The sequence below is a fragment of the Chionomys nivalis genome, chromosome 8, assembly GCF_950005125.1.
Source record: "Chionomys nivalis chromosome 8, mChiNiv1.1, whole genome shotgun sequence".
NCBI classification, from domain to species: Eukaryota; Metazoa; Chordata; class Mammalia; order Rodentia; family Cricetidae; genus Chionomys; species Chionomys nivalis.
The window spans coordinates 59,526,611-59,543,706 of NC_080093.1; the positions used below are offsets into that span (position 1 = coordinate 59,526,611).

Sequence of the window (17,096 nt, forward strand, 5' to 3'; positions counted from 1 at the left end):
GAACCAGGTAAAGATGGCTGACAGGCAAGAAAATAGGGAAGAAAGCTGTGATACGGTTAGCACGGCAGGGTCCTGAGTTCATCTGGACTTTCAGCTAGAGTTTAGCTCTTACTGGCAGCATTCGAAGGATTTGACAACAGCTCAGAGCAGGAGTAAGCATGAGACACTAAGACACACACACAGAGGATGGTGAACATGAGACTGGAGCAAAGAGCCAGACAACACTGAGATTAGATGCGTAAACATCAAATTTTTCAGCTTTTGAGAACACAATGAAAAGCATTTACCTTAACAATATCCAATCCTCCAACAAGCTCCCCTCTCACATACAGCTGAGGGTAGGTTGGCCAGTTTGAGAATGTTTTTAATCCCTGCCGCACCTAGAGAAACAATAGGAATCCTGAAGTAAGTCTTTCCACCAGACCCTGTGACTGAAGGTAAACACGGAAGGAAACACAGAACCCAGAACTCACTTCTTCATCCTCCAGTATATCGAAAGTTTCATATTCAACCCTGAAAAAGAAAGAAAGGTTTTTAACAGGTATTCATTTTAAACAAAAGACATAAAGCCTACCTAGTATTTTTAATATGGTCAAGGAAAGCATTCCCTGCTAACAAAACTTTACTTAAAGCAACATGAATGACTATCATTGGGCTTGTAGTTCTAAGACAAAATTACTAGTCTTTGATGGACAAAACTAGCTACAGCAGGAGCTGCCAACATTCTCTTATGGGAAGAGTGGAAGGCCAAGGCACTTGTGTGGAGGTCAGAGGACAACTTGCAGGAGTCAGTTCTCTCCTTCTCCTATTCAGGTCCCAGAGGTCAAGTTCAGGTCATCAGTCTTAGGGACAAGCACCTTTACCCTCTAAGCCACCTTGCTTGCCCCCGGTGTTTCTTAAGAAACAAGAGCCATTTTGTTTTAAAGGTTATATTCAGACTGTGTTGCTTAACTGCCTTCAATCCTGCTCCAGATCTGCAACTTCAGAGAACAGGTTATCTACTCAAAGTATGACCAGAATACATACTACAATTTGAAAAGAAGCAATCATGAAATGGGAAATAAAACGTTTGAAAAATCCCAAAGAACATGCGCTAAATATCTCCACATAGGTGGGTTGGTTTTAACCACAAAAATGATTGGGGAATCTCCACCTGGCAGCCATCCCAGGCGCTCCACCACAGGAGCAAAGACTTCAACAGCTCACCCTATTCCAGGCAAAGGAGATCAGAGGCCTCATATCCCCCAGGACCTGAGTTATTATAGGCAGCTGTGAGATGCCTGGTTTAAATGCTGGAAAGTCAACTTCTATCTTCTGCAAGAGCAATAGACACATAATCACTGAGCCAACTCTTAAGCCCTGAAAACATAGGCTTCTAAATAACATTAAAAATATATGAATATCTCTCTGTATGTCTTTATGCATGGTGAGAACAAGGGCCAGAAAATTCCATTTTGGCCAAAGTTAATTTTAAAAAAGAAAACTATAAAAAAATAGACAATATATGTCAATAAATAAATACTATGCAAATAGGCTTTGACATTAAGACTGCAAAGTATCAGCTGCGGAACTAAAAAGCTGAAATTTTTTTATGTATACTATTTGAAAACAAGATTTACATACCCAGTACTATTCAGTATTTCCAGAATTTGTTTGCTGAATCCACATTTTGCTTCCTAAATTATATATATAAAGAAAAGTACATTGTGCATTTTTTCACAGACCCAGTAAGTGTAGCTGCAGTGAAACGCGCAAGCCAGCACCCCAGCCACCGTGCTTACCCAGCTCCCATGCTTCTTCCGTTCCCTCTGAAGTTCTAGCCCAGGCTGCTATCATCCCAAACAACCTATAGATTAGACTGACTCTGGCTTTAACTTCATAAGATTGGAACATGTAACAGCTTAAAAAAGTCAAACCCAGTTCATCTATACAGACTCACCTGGACTCTTTCCTTGCTTTATGCAAAGTAATAGAACATAGTCAAGTGAGTAACAATAACTAAAATAATTGTTTTCACATCCCAGGAACCTTCAGTCACACCTTTTAAACTTATCTTTGCATTGTGGTATCAACTCATTTGAAGTGACTGAGATCCTATGATGTTTTTCAGGCCACAGATTCCCCAAGCCCCAGCTGTCTTGGGAAAGAAGCCTGACAGACAATACACAACATCTTAAAAGCTCCCAGGACACCATTTCCAAGAAATGCAAATTCTCCTTGGACAGCACAAGAAATGTAGAGAATGAAAGTCGGCTTCCAAAATAATGGAGCAAGAGTGCCGCTTCATCATCACTACAAATTAACATCATGTTTAATTTTTAGTAAGTGTACTGTTTCAGTCACAGAGTCTGTGTCCTAACACAGTGGTACCAATGTGCTAAAATTATATTTGTCCTCCGTATTACTTTCATTACACTAGTTATATTAACTAGTAGCTGTTTATATTGTCCTACGTATTACTTCCATCACACTAGTTACATTAACTAGTAGTTTATATTGTCCTCCGTATTACATCCATCACACTAGTTACATTAACTAGTAGTTTATATTGTCCTCCGTATTACTTCCATCACACTAGTTACATTAACTAGTAGTTTATATTGTCCTCCGTATTACTTCCATCACACTAGTTACATTAACTAGTAGTTTATATTGTCCTCCGTATTACTTCCATCACACTAGTTACATTAACTAGTAGTTGTTTATATTGTCCTCCGTATTACTTCCATCACACTAGTTACATTAACTAGTAGTTTATATTGTCCTCCATATTACTTCCATCACACTAGTTACATTAACTAGTAGTTGTTTATATTGTCCTCCATATTACTTCCATCACACTAGCTATATTAACTAGTACTTGTTTTAACTAATGGGCTTCCCGGTGTTGGTGCCACAGCAACCCTTAAAGCAACCTGTGTCCTATGGCATCATTGGGTCGGTTCACAAAAAGGCAAAGGAAGGCAAAGAGCTCTGCGGCATCACCTACCCCAGGTGGCTCTCACCCTTCTGAGCTTTAGTCTCCTTATCCTGAGAGGAAAACAAACTGTATAGCTTTGCCTGCCTGAAGCTAAAGAGCTGAAACTCAACTGTTAAAACTGTAAAATGAAAGAGAAATGGCGGAGCTAGCTTTTCAAAATTACCAACCTAATCCCAATCCAGAAGAGAGCCAGCTTTTCGCCAATTAATGAGTGCAAGGGGACTTATCAAACTAATGAAAATTCAGTATGTACTTCCATCAAAGTACAAGAACCATCGTATTACGAATGAGAATTGTGGTAGTTTTACTCATCAACCAGATACCACAGAGCACAAGGACCACTGTCAGGGTTTAGTTCCTACTCTAAGGACCTAAGACCAAGACCCTCAGGACCACCAGAGAAGTACATTTGCCCACAGTCCACACTCTCAAACAAAGGGTACTGGGACAGCAATTGAGAGAATCAGCTAAGTGCTCACAGTGTTGACCACTTCAGCTGACAAAGTTTGGCAGCAGAAAGCAAGGCACCCTGCTGAGACGCTGATGATAAAGTCAAGTGAAATGGAGATTACTCTGTTTGATCTCCATAAGCACCAATTAAGACCCAGATAACTTCCTGAAACCACTACAGCTTCATTAGCTAAACTAGAAAAAACACTTAACTGTCCCCTTGCTGCAAATGTTAACATCAAAAGAAATTACAAATAAAACCATTTTTGAGTTCCTTACCTGTTTGTTTCCTTTCATAAAGAGCATCACAGAAGCTTTATTGGTCAGCACTTTGAGCCTGAAGAGAGAAAATTGATATAAAATGGCTCAGCTCAATTATTAAACACCACTTCTGCTCGGCTTCATAAGTAGCAGGCATATTTGAGGGCTAGCAGGATGACAGCTCACAGCTTTGAGTGGCATTAAACAAGCAAAAGCACTGACACTTTCCTTTATTTCATTCTCTCCCTGAGCCACTGTAAAACATAATATGGCTTTTTAAGGCAACAAATGTTCCTTCAAGTTGCAATCTAAGCCCATCAACTTGTAGTACTAAAAAAATAATAATAACCAATTCAGTAAGGAATTATTCGATGGGGGGGCTATATATTGAGCCATCTAAAGTTCCCAAGATGGATCAGCGAGCATTTTTCCCATCACAATGCTGCATAATGCTCCTCATCCCAGAGCAGGGCTGCCAGCCACAAAGGTAAGAAGGCAAATCTCAACCCTCCAACCACCACTAACTGCTGAAAATCACAGTTCTCATCTTAACCTGACACTTCATACCTTATATGCCACCTGCAAAAAGACATGCTCAAACTTGCTGTCAGGAATGTTAACCACCCACATTTGGAACAAAGTTTAGTCACAAGTCTTTAGGGAAAATTGCTGTAGGGACATTTTTTCTTCACTCCTCTCATGCTGTGGAAGCACCATGGACTACAATTTCCTTGTAGAATAGAACTGAGGCCAGTCAAGTAAACATAACAGACCATGACACACGTCCAGGTCCTCAACAGGACAAACCTACCCCAGCCAACTCAGCAAATGATCTAACTACCTCAGTTCTTATACTACAAGTTTCTGTCAGAATGCATGTCATTCTGCTAGATAGGAGCCCTTCAAATCACTTCCCCAAATATATCACACACTGCTTTCTCTCCTGCCATAGCCAGCATCTGTGTGTGCCTGAAGCACAGCAGAGTTAGAAGCAGTACTTTAGGGAAGATCAGATGAAGCCAAGACAAGAGCAGCAAGAATAGGCCAGAGAGAAAAAGCAGAATGTCCAGCCGATCCAGGGATATGAAATGAGGAGCCCTACTCTGGGAGCAGCATAGCCTCGGGACAAGGAAACATGGGCCACAATAAGACCACAAAAGGGGCCCATGTGGTATCCACAAACACTACCATCTCATCACAAGAAAAGGGCACACACCAGTGGCTGGGCCAGCATGACATACTGTTCCTAAAGAGTACCTGAATTAAGTATAGATGATGGTTTTTTTTAAATATTTGTTGAAATTTTCAAAATGTGAAATAGCAAGAAATTTATAAACTCAAGCCCCAACTAACAGTGATGGGCTAATGCATTTCAAGATAATTCCTTTTAACTAATTATTAATATAAAAATGTGAATTAATAAATTCACATTTATTACAGAGAGTCCCCTTCACGAATCCCTCCCTATCAAAATGCAACATTTCTACAAAACTTCTGGAGCAGACGATGATCCCTCATAAAAAAGAAAGATGATTTCACAGCCCCAGAGGCTGCCTGAGTTTTGTTACTGTGGCTTAGAGAAAGCACTCTGAACTAGCTTTTCCCATTCAACGCTTAGCACACTCAGGGATAGAACATGGCACTTCAGCTATACACAAAAACACAGGGGTGCTATGCTCACACAAAAAAACAGGAACAAAATAGGGCCCTGGACCCACTAAAAGTGGCATTTCTGCAATAGCAAATATATTCTTCATAGTCAATAAACTGAGGTAAAACATTTCCAGTCAATTTCAGAGCATCCAAGCTTCCAAGACTAGGCACTGAGAAACAACCACCAAATGCTTGGTGTCAACTCGGAAAGAACAATCAGTAACAGGATTTACAGACTCAGGGCACACTGCCACCAGCTTTCTAGTACTTACCTCTCCTCTAACTTGGGGGCTTTGGGACAAATTGTATCTAGCTCTTCTGATGCTTCCAGCTCCTGAAAGGAGGACATTATTAGAACACAAACCACCCTGACCACCCCCAATGTAGAATACTGACAAATGTCTATCAGAAAAACTGTGTTGTCGTTAGTAAATCCTTAAGTGCAGTAAGAAATACATGCGCTCAATTTATTACGAACACTTTAGAAAAGTGTGCTCTAAACAAGATGTCTTTACAAAGAATCTAACCTTAATTATGTCAAGTCCTCCTATGAGTTCTCCAGAAACATAGAGCTGAGGATAGGTGGGCCAATTAGAGTATGTTTTGAGCCCCTGTCGAACTTCCTCGTCTGAGAAGATATCAAAACTGCTGAACTGGATATTGTGTTTGTGAAGGATTTCCACCATCTGCTTGCTGAAACCTGCAACAGAACAAGGAAATCAGAGAGTTCAGCATCTCTCACATACCACAAGGTGTCCAGGGGACATAAATGCCCATCTCGCCTGCACAGTGATTGAATCAGCATAACTGGATAGGTTAAGAGAAAAATAAATGCTAAAACCCTTCATTTGACCTAGAGCCTCACTGTGAGAATTTAACATAAACATCAGCATTAACTGCAGTAAAAAGTGAGTGTGTATTTATCAAAGCTGCTCTTTAACTGAGTCACAACTCTAGCAGAAGAGCAGAACCCTGAAAGCCTGGCAACCCTGACACAGAACAAAGTCCTCCATGGTCACCTCCCTCTGCATTAAGGGACTGACCAGGACACCTAGGACAGCTATTTTAACCACGGCTTGACCACAATGAGACCCAAGTGTAGTCCTCACTCCACTCTCGTGAGCCCACACACACACTTCTGTGGGTGCTTCTCATCTTCACCTCTGAGCAGGATGATGGGAATCACAAGTGCTCTCTTTGGGTCTGAAGTGGGCACCGTACAGTAAATGGTAAAGTCATCTTTGTTGGTACATATCTGTAGACTGGCCCCATTCCTTCTGTTATAACCTGATAGATGCTTTCCTATAATTATTTACATTCCCTACAGCGTGTACTATGATGACTTTTTTCTACACTATAGTGACAAATTTATGTCCCCAGAGTTTATTAGACTTTGGTCAAGTGTTCACAATGAAGGAGTGTAAGCATTAAGTCTTAATAACCTGAAGAAAGGGTGTGAGCGTCAGTCTTATGAACCTCTCAGTCCAAGCTGAAAAATGGTTACTTTTCTTCCAGACACTACCTCTCACCAGTAACATCTCCAACTCTGAAGCACCTTCCTCTTCCTCACCACACCATTCTTTGAAACATACTCTTTCATTCACTGGAACATAATCTCTTCTTCCAATTAAAAATCCCTCTAGGATTTCCTCACATCAGCAAATATTTTCAAACAAAATCAAATCCTAAAATCCCATATAAGATTACCTGCAATGGTTTTATCTGACGTCACCCAAAAGTACATTTATTTTCAAATAAAATCAAATTATAAAATCCAGCATAAGATTAACTGCAATGGCTTTATCTGACATCACCCAAAAGTGCATTTACTATTAAAAACATGGATATCCAGCTGAGCCCCAGATGTTTCCTGGCTCTGCAGTTTTTGAGAAGCACTAGGATGAGTGTGAGGCACATAGGCTGCTTTTCCTACAACTCAAGTGTGGTGTTCATGCACAGCCTGAAGTCAAACACCGTTTCTGAATGTTTTCACTCATCTGGGAGTTCATTAGTAAACAGCTAACGGCTAGCTGCTGATGGTTATTCTGTTCCCAATATATTAACTCGTTTCTACTGTAACTGGCTGAGAAAAGGCTTTATTTTGGCTTTAGGCAATTACATGCAGACCAGAAAGATTGATTGGTAGGATTTCATTTTTAAGGGTTAAAGTGGCAGATTGGAAATGTTATGCTTAAGGATAAAGTAGTAATAATAAGGCTTTATTCTAATAACAAAATATTTATACACTCCTGAAGAAAAATGCAAGCATGCAATAGAAGCACTTAAAAGTTAAAAAAAATCTCATTTACCACAAAATCACCATTTCTATCTGCAGTCATTTCCACTTGTGACATGAGTAATAAGCCTAACTGCCACATTTAATAACTACCTAAAACAGACTGTAAGAGTATTTCTGCACTTGTGCCTTCATCTGACTCTTACTGTTGAAGCTCCCACAGCCAAACACCTACCAGCTTTAACTGCAACAGCTATAAGAGTTCCCCAATAACCTCATTACCCCACTGAAGGACCTCAGTGCTTCAGGAAACTTCTTTAAAGGTAAGCGAGCTCTCTTCCTATCGTTATGAGACGCCAGAAGAGAAGAAACTCAGGTCTGTGCCCGGAGATCCTCTCAACACCAGCTTTTAAATCACCATAAATTGTGCAGACAGAGCCTACAAGTACAGCAGAAAGTGGAGCTGTGGCCTGTACTGGAATTTATGTACAGGACAAACAGGCTCTGGAGACAGCTTTCCCTCTTTCCTGGGTATACAGTGTAGATGTTATTCGAGTTTTTCTGGGTAACACAAAGCAAGGCTAGAGCCACTGATTCAAATACAAGTGTAGCTCTTCCTCCACAACGGAACCAGGAGCAAAGCAGTGTTAACGGCAGAGTGCTCTAAAAAGTATCTCTGCTAGATGAGAGGACCTCTTGAGCTCAGAGATGAACGACGTTTTCATGAAGGGACTAGCCTACACTCTTCACTGGACTGTCAATATGGAGCACAGTTCTACACTAAGCAGGCTCAGAAAACAAAACTAGAAGTGAAGCCACTTATGTTTTCCAAAGACAGAAGATGAAAGGTGAAGACACACAAAAGACAGAGAAGGAGGTGGCCAGGCAGTCTCCACACAAAGGCTTTCCAGCTGACCTAACATGGACACTTTATTAAGTACCTTCCAATAATCCGTTTGCTCTATATGCTAAGAAAGCGGACACATAACAAGAAGCCAAAATATCAGAAAAGAGGTACCTACTGAGATTGTTAGAAAAGTTACAAACATGGCATCCAAACAGAAGAAACAACAGTTTAAAACCTTATGCATCAAGCAATCTCTTTACCTTTTTTCTTTCATTATCTAAATGTCTATAAAATCTTGTTTTCAGATTGCTCTAAAATATTTAAATTTTCCTTTTATTCTATTTGTACTTTGAATGCCACAACATAAAAAACTCAAGAACTATGTCATAAATTTGATTTAGTGAAATAAAGACTATTTCTAGATAAGCAAAATTCAGAAAGACAAGTAACACACATTTTCCCTTGTCTGCAGAAACTAGATTTAAAACTTGATGTGTGCATTTGTACGCACATCTGTGTGCACATGGGAAATGCCACAACACTGGGAAGGGAGGGAGCGAAGGAGGAGCTCTAAGTGGGTGGGAAAGAGACAGATGAAGTACAGGCACTGTGAAAGCAGCAAGGAACTAACAAAGGAAGGAGAACCAGTTGGAACTGGAAGGAGCTTAAGATAATGTAGGAGGGGAAAAGATACCACAGTCTAATGTATGCTAACATAAAAGTTAATTTTTTAAAATAACTATCTTTTTGAAGAATTTTTTATGATTTATTATTTTATGTGCATTGGTGTGAAGGTGTCAGATCCCCTGAAACTGGAGTTACAGAAAGTTGTGAGCTGCCATGTGGGTGCTGGGAATTGAACCACGGTCCTCTGGAAGAACAGTCGGTGCTCTTAACCGCCATCGAGCCATCTCTCCAGTCCCCTAAAATGACTATTTCTATGTCTGTCATTAATACATTTAAACAATTAGCCCCTGAACTGAAAGGCCTTTCAAGACTAACCCTACCCATGCTAGCTCCCTGCAGAGCAGCTGAAATCCAAGGTGGTACCTGACTTGTACCCAGTTCCTGAGCAGGGCTGAAGCACAGTAAATGACACAAACCCCCTTCCCTGCTGTCTGGTAACACTTTCCTAGCCAATTTTGCCTCCTGCCAATTTCACTAGGTTATTAGAAAAGATTAAAAGAGTGCTACAGCCGGGCGGTGGTGGCGCACACCTTTAATCCCAGCACTCGGGAGGCGGAGGCAGGCGGATCTCTGTGAGTTCAAGACCAGCCTGGTCTACAAGAGCTAGTTCCGGGAAAGGCTCCAAAGCCACAGAGAAACCCTGTCTCGAAAAAACCAAAAAAAAAAAAAAAGAGTGCTACAGTTGGGTTGGATTGACTCTGGGTTTGTATGTATAGCGTGTCATACAGGTTTGCACACATTTTACAGGCCTTTTTACCGTCCTTCCAACTAGAATGAAGGTAAGTCCTTAACTAGACTACATTAAGCACAGAGAGGGCAACAGTTCCAACCTCCACTAAAAATAAAGTAACGAGAAAGCACTGTGAAGACTGTCTGTTTCATGTCACTGCTTTACTGGGAAATCTTTCAGGCAGAACTGAGAGAAAGGAATCACTTCTTCATCTTTTTAATAGAACTTAGCACGGTGTTTTACTGTTAGAAGTAGACTACCTCCTGACCAGAGGAAGACTTTAACCTGAACATACTCAGGAAGGCAGCATGGCTCTTTCTGGTCACACTGGACATTCAGTAATCCTACCAAGAGCATATGCAACTTTACTGCCACCTATCTTAATACATCCCCTCCAGTGCAGTTCAAACACATATCCTTAGTCTCAACAGAATCATCAAAAGGCATTAAAAACTCAATTATGCAGCATAATAATGTAGTAGGCACAGTAAAAAGAAAACTACATAAGCTCAATACCAGAGGGGTCAAATAATTACAAAACTTATTTAAGGGTAAAATTACCAGCATCTTCACGTACAGAAAGTACATGTGCCTGTAAGCCAAGACTCAGTGATCTTTAATCTACTAACAGCTATCAACCAGAAGTGACAGCAGTGGGTAAAAATGCCATCACGTAAGCACAAGAGGGAAAGCAAAAAGACACAGGGCAGGCCCAGGCCCTAATGAAAGCCCTCAAATTTTTAAATTACTAAATCTGAACAAAAAGATGAGAAGGAGGCTGCCAAGAAAGAAAATCATTAAGAGGAAAACTACATAGGCCAGAGATGCTCAGGAGCTGAGGGTGTAGGCACCAGGACTGGAGGTGAATCCCAGCATGTACGTAACAAGCCAAGCGTCCAGTAAACAACTGTGGCTCCAGCTCCCAGAGGATAGAGACAGGACTATGTCTGGAACTTGCCAGCCTAGCAGGTTCCAGATACTTTGTCTCAAAGGAACAGGTGAAAACTGACAAAGAAGACCCAACGCCCTCCTCTGGCATGCATCTACATTCACAGATAAACAGATAAATAATTATCTTAAAGGGCTGGAGCAACGATCCAGGTTAAGAGTGCTCGTTGTCCTTACAGAGGAGCCAAGTTTCAGCCTCAGCACCCATGCTGGGTAGCTCACAATCACCTCTATTTGCAGCTCTAAAGAATACAATGCCCTCTTCTGGCCTCTTTGCCTACATGCCATGCTCATACGCAAAGACATACAGACACAGACACATGCACACACACGTGCACGCGCATGCCCTCTCTCACACAAATCTTTAAAAAAAAATTACACAGGCCAGAGATAGCAATATGACAGATATAGCTAGAACCTAATCCCTGCCAGCTCTGCCTCTTGGTGAGCAACCTTCATAGCTGAGAACTCAGATATAAAACACAAAAAGCCTGAACCTGGTGATTTCCAAAAATCTCCTCTCCGGCCCCCTGACCTCCAAGTATATAGTAAACACTGACAGCTACCACTGACTTGTGTGATGATGACACAGGCATGAGTAACACGCCTAATTCCACACATATCCACGACACCCACTCAGGCAGGGTTGTTCTGTTACCATCATCAGGATTAGCTTCTTACCACAGCGTGGTTCTTGAGGTGTTCCCTTCATGAACAGCATGCAGGGGGCAGCGTGAGTCAACTTTTTCAGGCGAAGATTGAGATCTTCTTTAAGATGCTCATGAGTGCTAGGAGGAAAGGATCCGCTAGACACGTGTCGCTGGACTTTTTTGGTCAACTCTGGGGCATGTGCACCATCTAACCGGTCGACTTTCTGAGAATTCTGAAGTTTGAAATGTCATTTAGAATAAAGTGGTATTCCTTCACCATTATCTATATTTTAGATTCCAAGCTTACAGAAAAAAAAAATACATAGCTCTAGCCAATCTTTAAAGGTATCCCCTTTTGTTAGTGAAGTAAGAGAGTCTGATTAGCAATTGCTTGTACTGTTCTCACTTAAAAACACTTATTTTGGAACATATTGGGTACGCACTGACATCTGAAAGTAAGACCAGCTTGAAAGGACCTACTGAACACAAATGAAGTTTTGGAGAGCTGTGGTAATACCCATCGGTGCCCGGAAGCAAAGACTTGCACTTGCTTCCCAAGGAGTCATTAATCAACTAGAACCAGTCAGATGTCTCCTCACATCCAGGCACATGCCCTCAATAACCCACTGCAAACCTGGGTCAGGGAGTACTAAGTCTGCAGGAGAAGTCTAGATTCTGCTCAGGAGGCTCCGTTCTAGCTGTGGGCTGCCCACTGCCCATGGCAAGCAACAAACATGGTCCTCATCAGTGCAAAAAGAGAGAGTACCAAAAAAATGTACAAGGCCAGGAGTAACCAAGGAGATCAGAAGAGGATTAAAGAATCAAAACAGAAGAGTCCCAGGAGCCACTCGGATGGACCATTGCTGGTGCCTCTCTCATCCTTACCTTGAAGAACAGGAAGGTGGGGACAGAACTAATTTCATATTTTTCAGATACTTCAGGAACAGCTTCGGCTTCCAGCTTTAAAATAAAAGAATCCACGCTTCATTATTACTGGTTCTCTCTATACTTTGCTATGTAAATCAGTCTCACATGCACTGTCCTTTCACGTCCATGGCATTTTAAGACTATAGGACAAAAGTTTATGACACATTTACATTTAAATGAGACTCACTGGGCTGGCATGTCATCCACGGAGTCTGCAGTGTCAAAACAGGTTCAGAGGTTTTTATTTTGTTGCACATTTCAAAAGATGCCTGGAGGCTGTGAATAAAATTTTTGGTGCACTAGTGACCTAGTAAATTTTCAATCATATGCAGCTACTACTATATTGAAATCCATAAATCACTGACCCCAGTTATGTCATGATTACAGTGCTTATTTTCTGCCCACAGCAATTCTTGCTGTTTGCTCTATTGACTAATTTCAAGAGGCAGTACATCATGACTGACAGTTGCAGCTTTCTGCAAATTATGAAGCAAAAAGGAGTATTTCTTCAATAAACTATTGATGTCTGATAAATTTTACTTTTAACCCCTGTATGGCTGCTGGACACTAAGCAAACAGCCTCTTTGGCTGCTTGCTCTCCAGTCTATTCAAACATATGAACTCATTTTGACTAAGATGACTGTATCTGGTCTGATCATTTCCTTGGGGCCCCTCATCAAACAAGGTATGGTGATATCTGGCACACAGGTTTCAAAAAGATTTAGAAACACAATTTCTAAATAATTAGAACACAATTACTATAAGCTATTTACGTAGGTCTTTATAAATATACCTTGAGAAAAACCAAAATATATTATATTTTCCTCTCATAGGACTGCCAATTTAATATAAACTTTTTGAAACCAATAAAAACCTGTATTCACATTATACCTATAGGAAATAAAATTTATTGATAAATTATATTGTTAAATGTGTTTAAAATAATATACTGAATTTCTCCAAGAGTGAAAGATTTCCACTGGGCTTGAAATGTGATTTTTACCTCTGCTGTACCCAGTCAGGCTACCTGGCCTGTGGAGCACTGTCCAGCCTGCAAGATTTCATGCTGCCTGTCTCACCTTTTCACAGGTTTTATAAGGATGCTTTTAGTGCCTTCTGCAATATTGCTTTTAATTGTTTTTCTTTTCTTTTTTTTTTTTTTGGTTTTTCGAGACAGGGTTTCTCTGTGGTATTGGAGCCTGTCCTGGAACTAGTTCTTGTAGACCAGGCTGGTCTCGAACTCACAGAGATCCACCTGCCTCTGCCTCCCGAGTGCTGGGATTAAAGGCGTGCGCCACCACCGCCCGGCTGTTTCCATTTTTCAAATGTACTTAAATATTCAATCAGTGACGGCTGTCCTTTCTTATGATAAAAGGACAAAAAGAGAAAGCTGTCTGACACAAACATTTACAACGGACCACAGTTAGGAATGTGCATGCTATTTTCTTTCCTGACACAGCTCCATACTCAGACCAAAAGTGTACCCACAATGTCACCCAGCAGTTCACTCTTTTCTTTAACTCTGACAACTGAGAGTCACTCAGAAAGAGACCTTACCTCCAATGCACCTGAGCAACATTAAGAGGGCACATACTCCTGGACCAGAACAGACAGCACCCTAACACATGCCTACATGTGTTAGTTAACTAGATCCCTGCTGCCATTCCTGCCTGAAGATCACTACAAACCTCCTCTCAAACCAGCTTCCAGAAGACTAGCTCTTCCTCCCAGAGGCCATGGGAACAGACAAACACACAGAAAAGGGGACAGGATGTCCGCTAAAGCCACAACAGTTCTCCAGAACATTAGCACCATCTGATGGTCCAACACCTTTGTAGAGCTGGGGTAGAGGCTGCCAGGATTTGTCTAGCATGCCTGTAGCCCTGGGTACAACCCCAAGCACCACAGAAAGAAATCTTTGCAGCACTCAAAATTCTTTGAAAATATGGTTCCAATATAGTATAATGGTCTCAGTAATGAAAATAGAAAATATTTTTAAATGACCTGCATGTACAGGAGCTCAAAGCTACCTTTCATGAACAGTCAGCTCCATACCATGAGCCCTTGTACAAACTAGATGAATAGACCTGCTAACCAGTAAACTATCACTTGTGGGCATGCCTATAACGGTGTGTCACCTGAGAGACAGACTAAAACAAAACGTGTGAGCATCACCCAATGGGTAAGGGCTCACCAGAACAAAGAAAGATAAAGGAAAGGTCTTAGGCTGGAACACCCCTCCCCCCTCCCCCTGGAATAAGAACCCCATGTCACTGAGTCTTTGTGCTCCCTCCCACCCCTGGAGCTCAGGCCTCTGGCACACACTGCACAACACCACCCCTGCTTCTCAGCTTGAAAAGGGGTTCTAAAGCTCTGTGATGAGGTGAGCCAATTCCTGTAACAACTCTCCTTACCTACCTGTAGCTCCATGTCCCACTGGCTGGCTCTCTGGACAAACCTGGCTAATGTAAAGGTGACTTGGGTGACTTATGCTCAGATAGAGAAATGATACAGCTCAGAAATGACACTGAACTATAAAATCTGGGCCTGTCATTATGCCACACATAGCTTTCTACTACTACAGTCAGAAGAAAGACTGCACTTTGGGGATTGGATTTACCACCCCCACCCCAACCGCTGCATCTTCACAATGATGCCTATGGTGGGAACCACTTGCTCCCTACCCCGGAGATGCTCTTTAGAGCCTTTCTAAGGTGTGCCTGGGAGAAAGGGTGAGAAGTGAGAAGATGGAGGGTACTCATTCTTCTGGGGGAGTGTAAGACAGGAGTTCCCTGGTAGTCTTGGCTGGCCTAGAAGTTGCTATATAGACCAGGATGGCCTCAAACTCAGAGATCCACCTGCATCTATCTGAATCCTGGGATTAAAGGTGTGTGCCACCATGCCCTGCAGGGTCCTTCCTCTTCTACTTTAGTTTAGCAGGTCAGTGCTATAGAAATGGCTCACAGCTGAATGTTACTATAGGCTAGATAATGCCTGGTATTTTGTTCACTAATTCATTTATTCCTGGCAATAACTAGCACTGTCATCTCAACCACTTTATACAGAGAAACTGTACAAGCATCTGGAAACTAAGCAGCATGAACTCTTTCTTTAAGACACTTGCCTATTCAGAGCAGGAATAAAACAGGTATTAAGGAACCTATTTTTAACTTAAGATTTATATATTTTTATCATATATATATATGCAACACGTACATGCCTGGTGCCCACAGAGGTTAGAGAATGGGGTCATAGGGCTGGAGAGATGGCTCAGAGGTTAAGAGCATTGCCTGCTCTTCCAAAGGTCCTGAGTTCAATTCTCAGCAACCACATGGTGGCTCACAACCATCTGTAATGGAGTCTGGTGCCCTCTTCTGGTCTACAGGCATATACACAGACAGAATATTGTATGCATAATAAATATTTAAAAAAAAAAAAAAAAAGAGAAGGGGGTCATATGCCCTGGAACTAGAGTTAGAGAAGTTATGAGCGACCTGTGGGTGCTGGGATTTGAAACCAGGTCCTTGCTCGTAATTGCTGGGACACCTCTCCATCCCTGAAGATTCCGACAGCCTCAATGTAACTTAGTAGTAGAGCACTTGTCTAACAGAAATGTGAGGTCCTGAGCACAGGCCCCAAAATTACAAATTACAGGGGCTACAAAACATAGCAATTTAACTTGTAACTCCTCCATACCCTTGACTCTCAACACAGCAGCCACTATACCAGTGGTTCTAATCATCCTAATGTTGCAACCCTTTAATATAGTTCCTCCTGTTTTGGTGAGCCCTCAATCACAAAATTATTTTCATAACTCCAATTTTGCTATTGTTATGAATCATAATGTAAGTATCTGTGTTTTCCTTCCAATGGTCTTAAGCGACCCCTGTGAAAGGGCCATTCAACCCCCAGAAGGGTTGCAACCCACAGGTTGAGAACCTTTCCACTATACAATGAAACAATACTGGCTAAAGCAACATCATAAAACTCCCTAATAGCTGACTCTAATCCTTAAGAGAGTTTACACTGAAGTGGAATGGTTAGTAATGGTCAGTGTTAACTAGCTATCAATTTGACAAGGTTGAAACACCTCAAAGACTGGCCTCAGGGAATGACTGAGAGGGAACTATCCAATTTAACTTTACACTTAGTCGGGAAGGCCCACTCAATGTGGGTGGCATCATTCCATAGGCAGGGGATCCTGGGCTACGTAAGAGCCAAGCATAAGCATGCATCATCCTTGTTCTATTTCTGAATGTGAATGTGAGCTGCAGCCTCAAGCTTATAAAGCTGACTTCCCTGCTACGATGGACCTGGAATTATGAGCTAAATAAACTTTTCTCTCAAGTTGTTTCTGTCAGAGGATTTCATCACAGCAATAGGAAATGCAACTATGACACATGGCAAGTGAGAAATGCAAGAAGGAGTATAGACTTCCTTACAAACTGGATCTGATTTTTTGCAAAGCATACAATATTTCATCACTGACAAAGCCTTGGACCTTCTTCCTCTTTCCTACTTTCTCCCCCTTCCAAATTCATATTCTGAAAGAGTCTACCAAATAATTAATTGACAAATATGTATTCCCACTAGAATGGTATCACAAGCCTGTAAACTCAGCACCCAGGAGACTAAGGCAGAAGATCATGAATTCATCTGTCTACTCACCCATCCCCATACACAGATCAATAAAGCAAACTTCCATTTTAGGTATGTATTCCCACTAG

At 41.5% G+C, this 17,096-nt stretch overlaps 1 protein-coding gene across 2 annotated transcripts in view; it reads right to left on the reverse strand.

The window, feature by feature from the left end:
- Glrx3 (glutaredoxin 3) overlaps positions 1 to 17,096 on the reverse strand; it is a 32,004-nt gene that overhangs the window by 3,975 nt on the left and 10,933 nt on the right. Inside the window, exons 3-11 of one of the 2 annotated variants that reach the window (XM_057779370.1) lie at positions 12,557 to 12,645; positions 12,328 to 12,402; positions 11,474 to 11,675; positions 5,872 to 6,044; positions 5,617 to 5,678; positions 3,710 to 3,767; positions 1,624 to 1,676; positions 474 to 513; positions 288 to 380 (exon numbers count right to left, since the gene is read on the reverse strand). In XM_057779370.1, the coding sequence (XP_057635353.1) occupies positions 288 to 380; positions 474 to 513; positions 1,624 to 1,676; positions 3,710 to 3,767; positions 5,617 to 5,678; positions 5,872 to 6,044; positions 11,474 to 11,513 (519 nt within the window). In that variant the 5' untranslated portion in view covers positions 11,514 to 11,675; positions 12,328 to 12,402; positions 12,557 to 12,645. The remainder of the gene's footprint in view (positions 1 to 287; positions 381 to 473; positions 514 to 1,623; positions 1,677 to 3,709; positions 3,768 to 5,616; positions 5,679 to 5,871; positions 6,045 to 11,473; positions 11,676 to 12,327; positions 12,403 to 12,556; positions 12,646 to 17,096) is intronic. The other variant, XM_057779369.1, reaches the window with a different exon arrangement.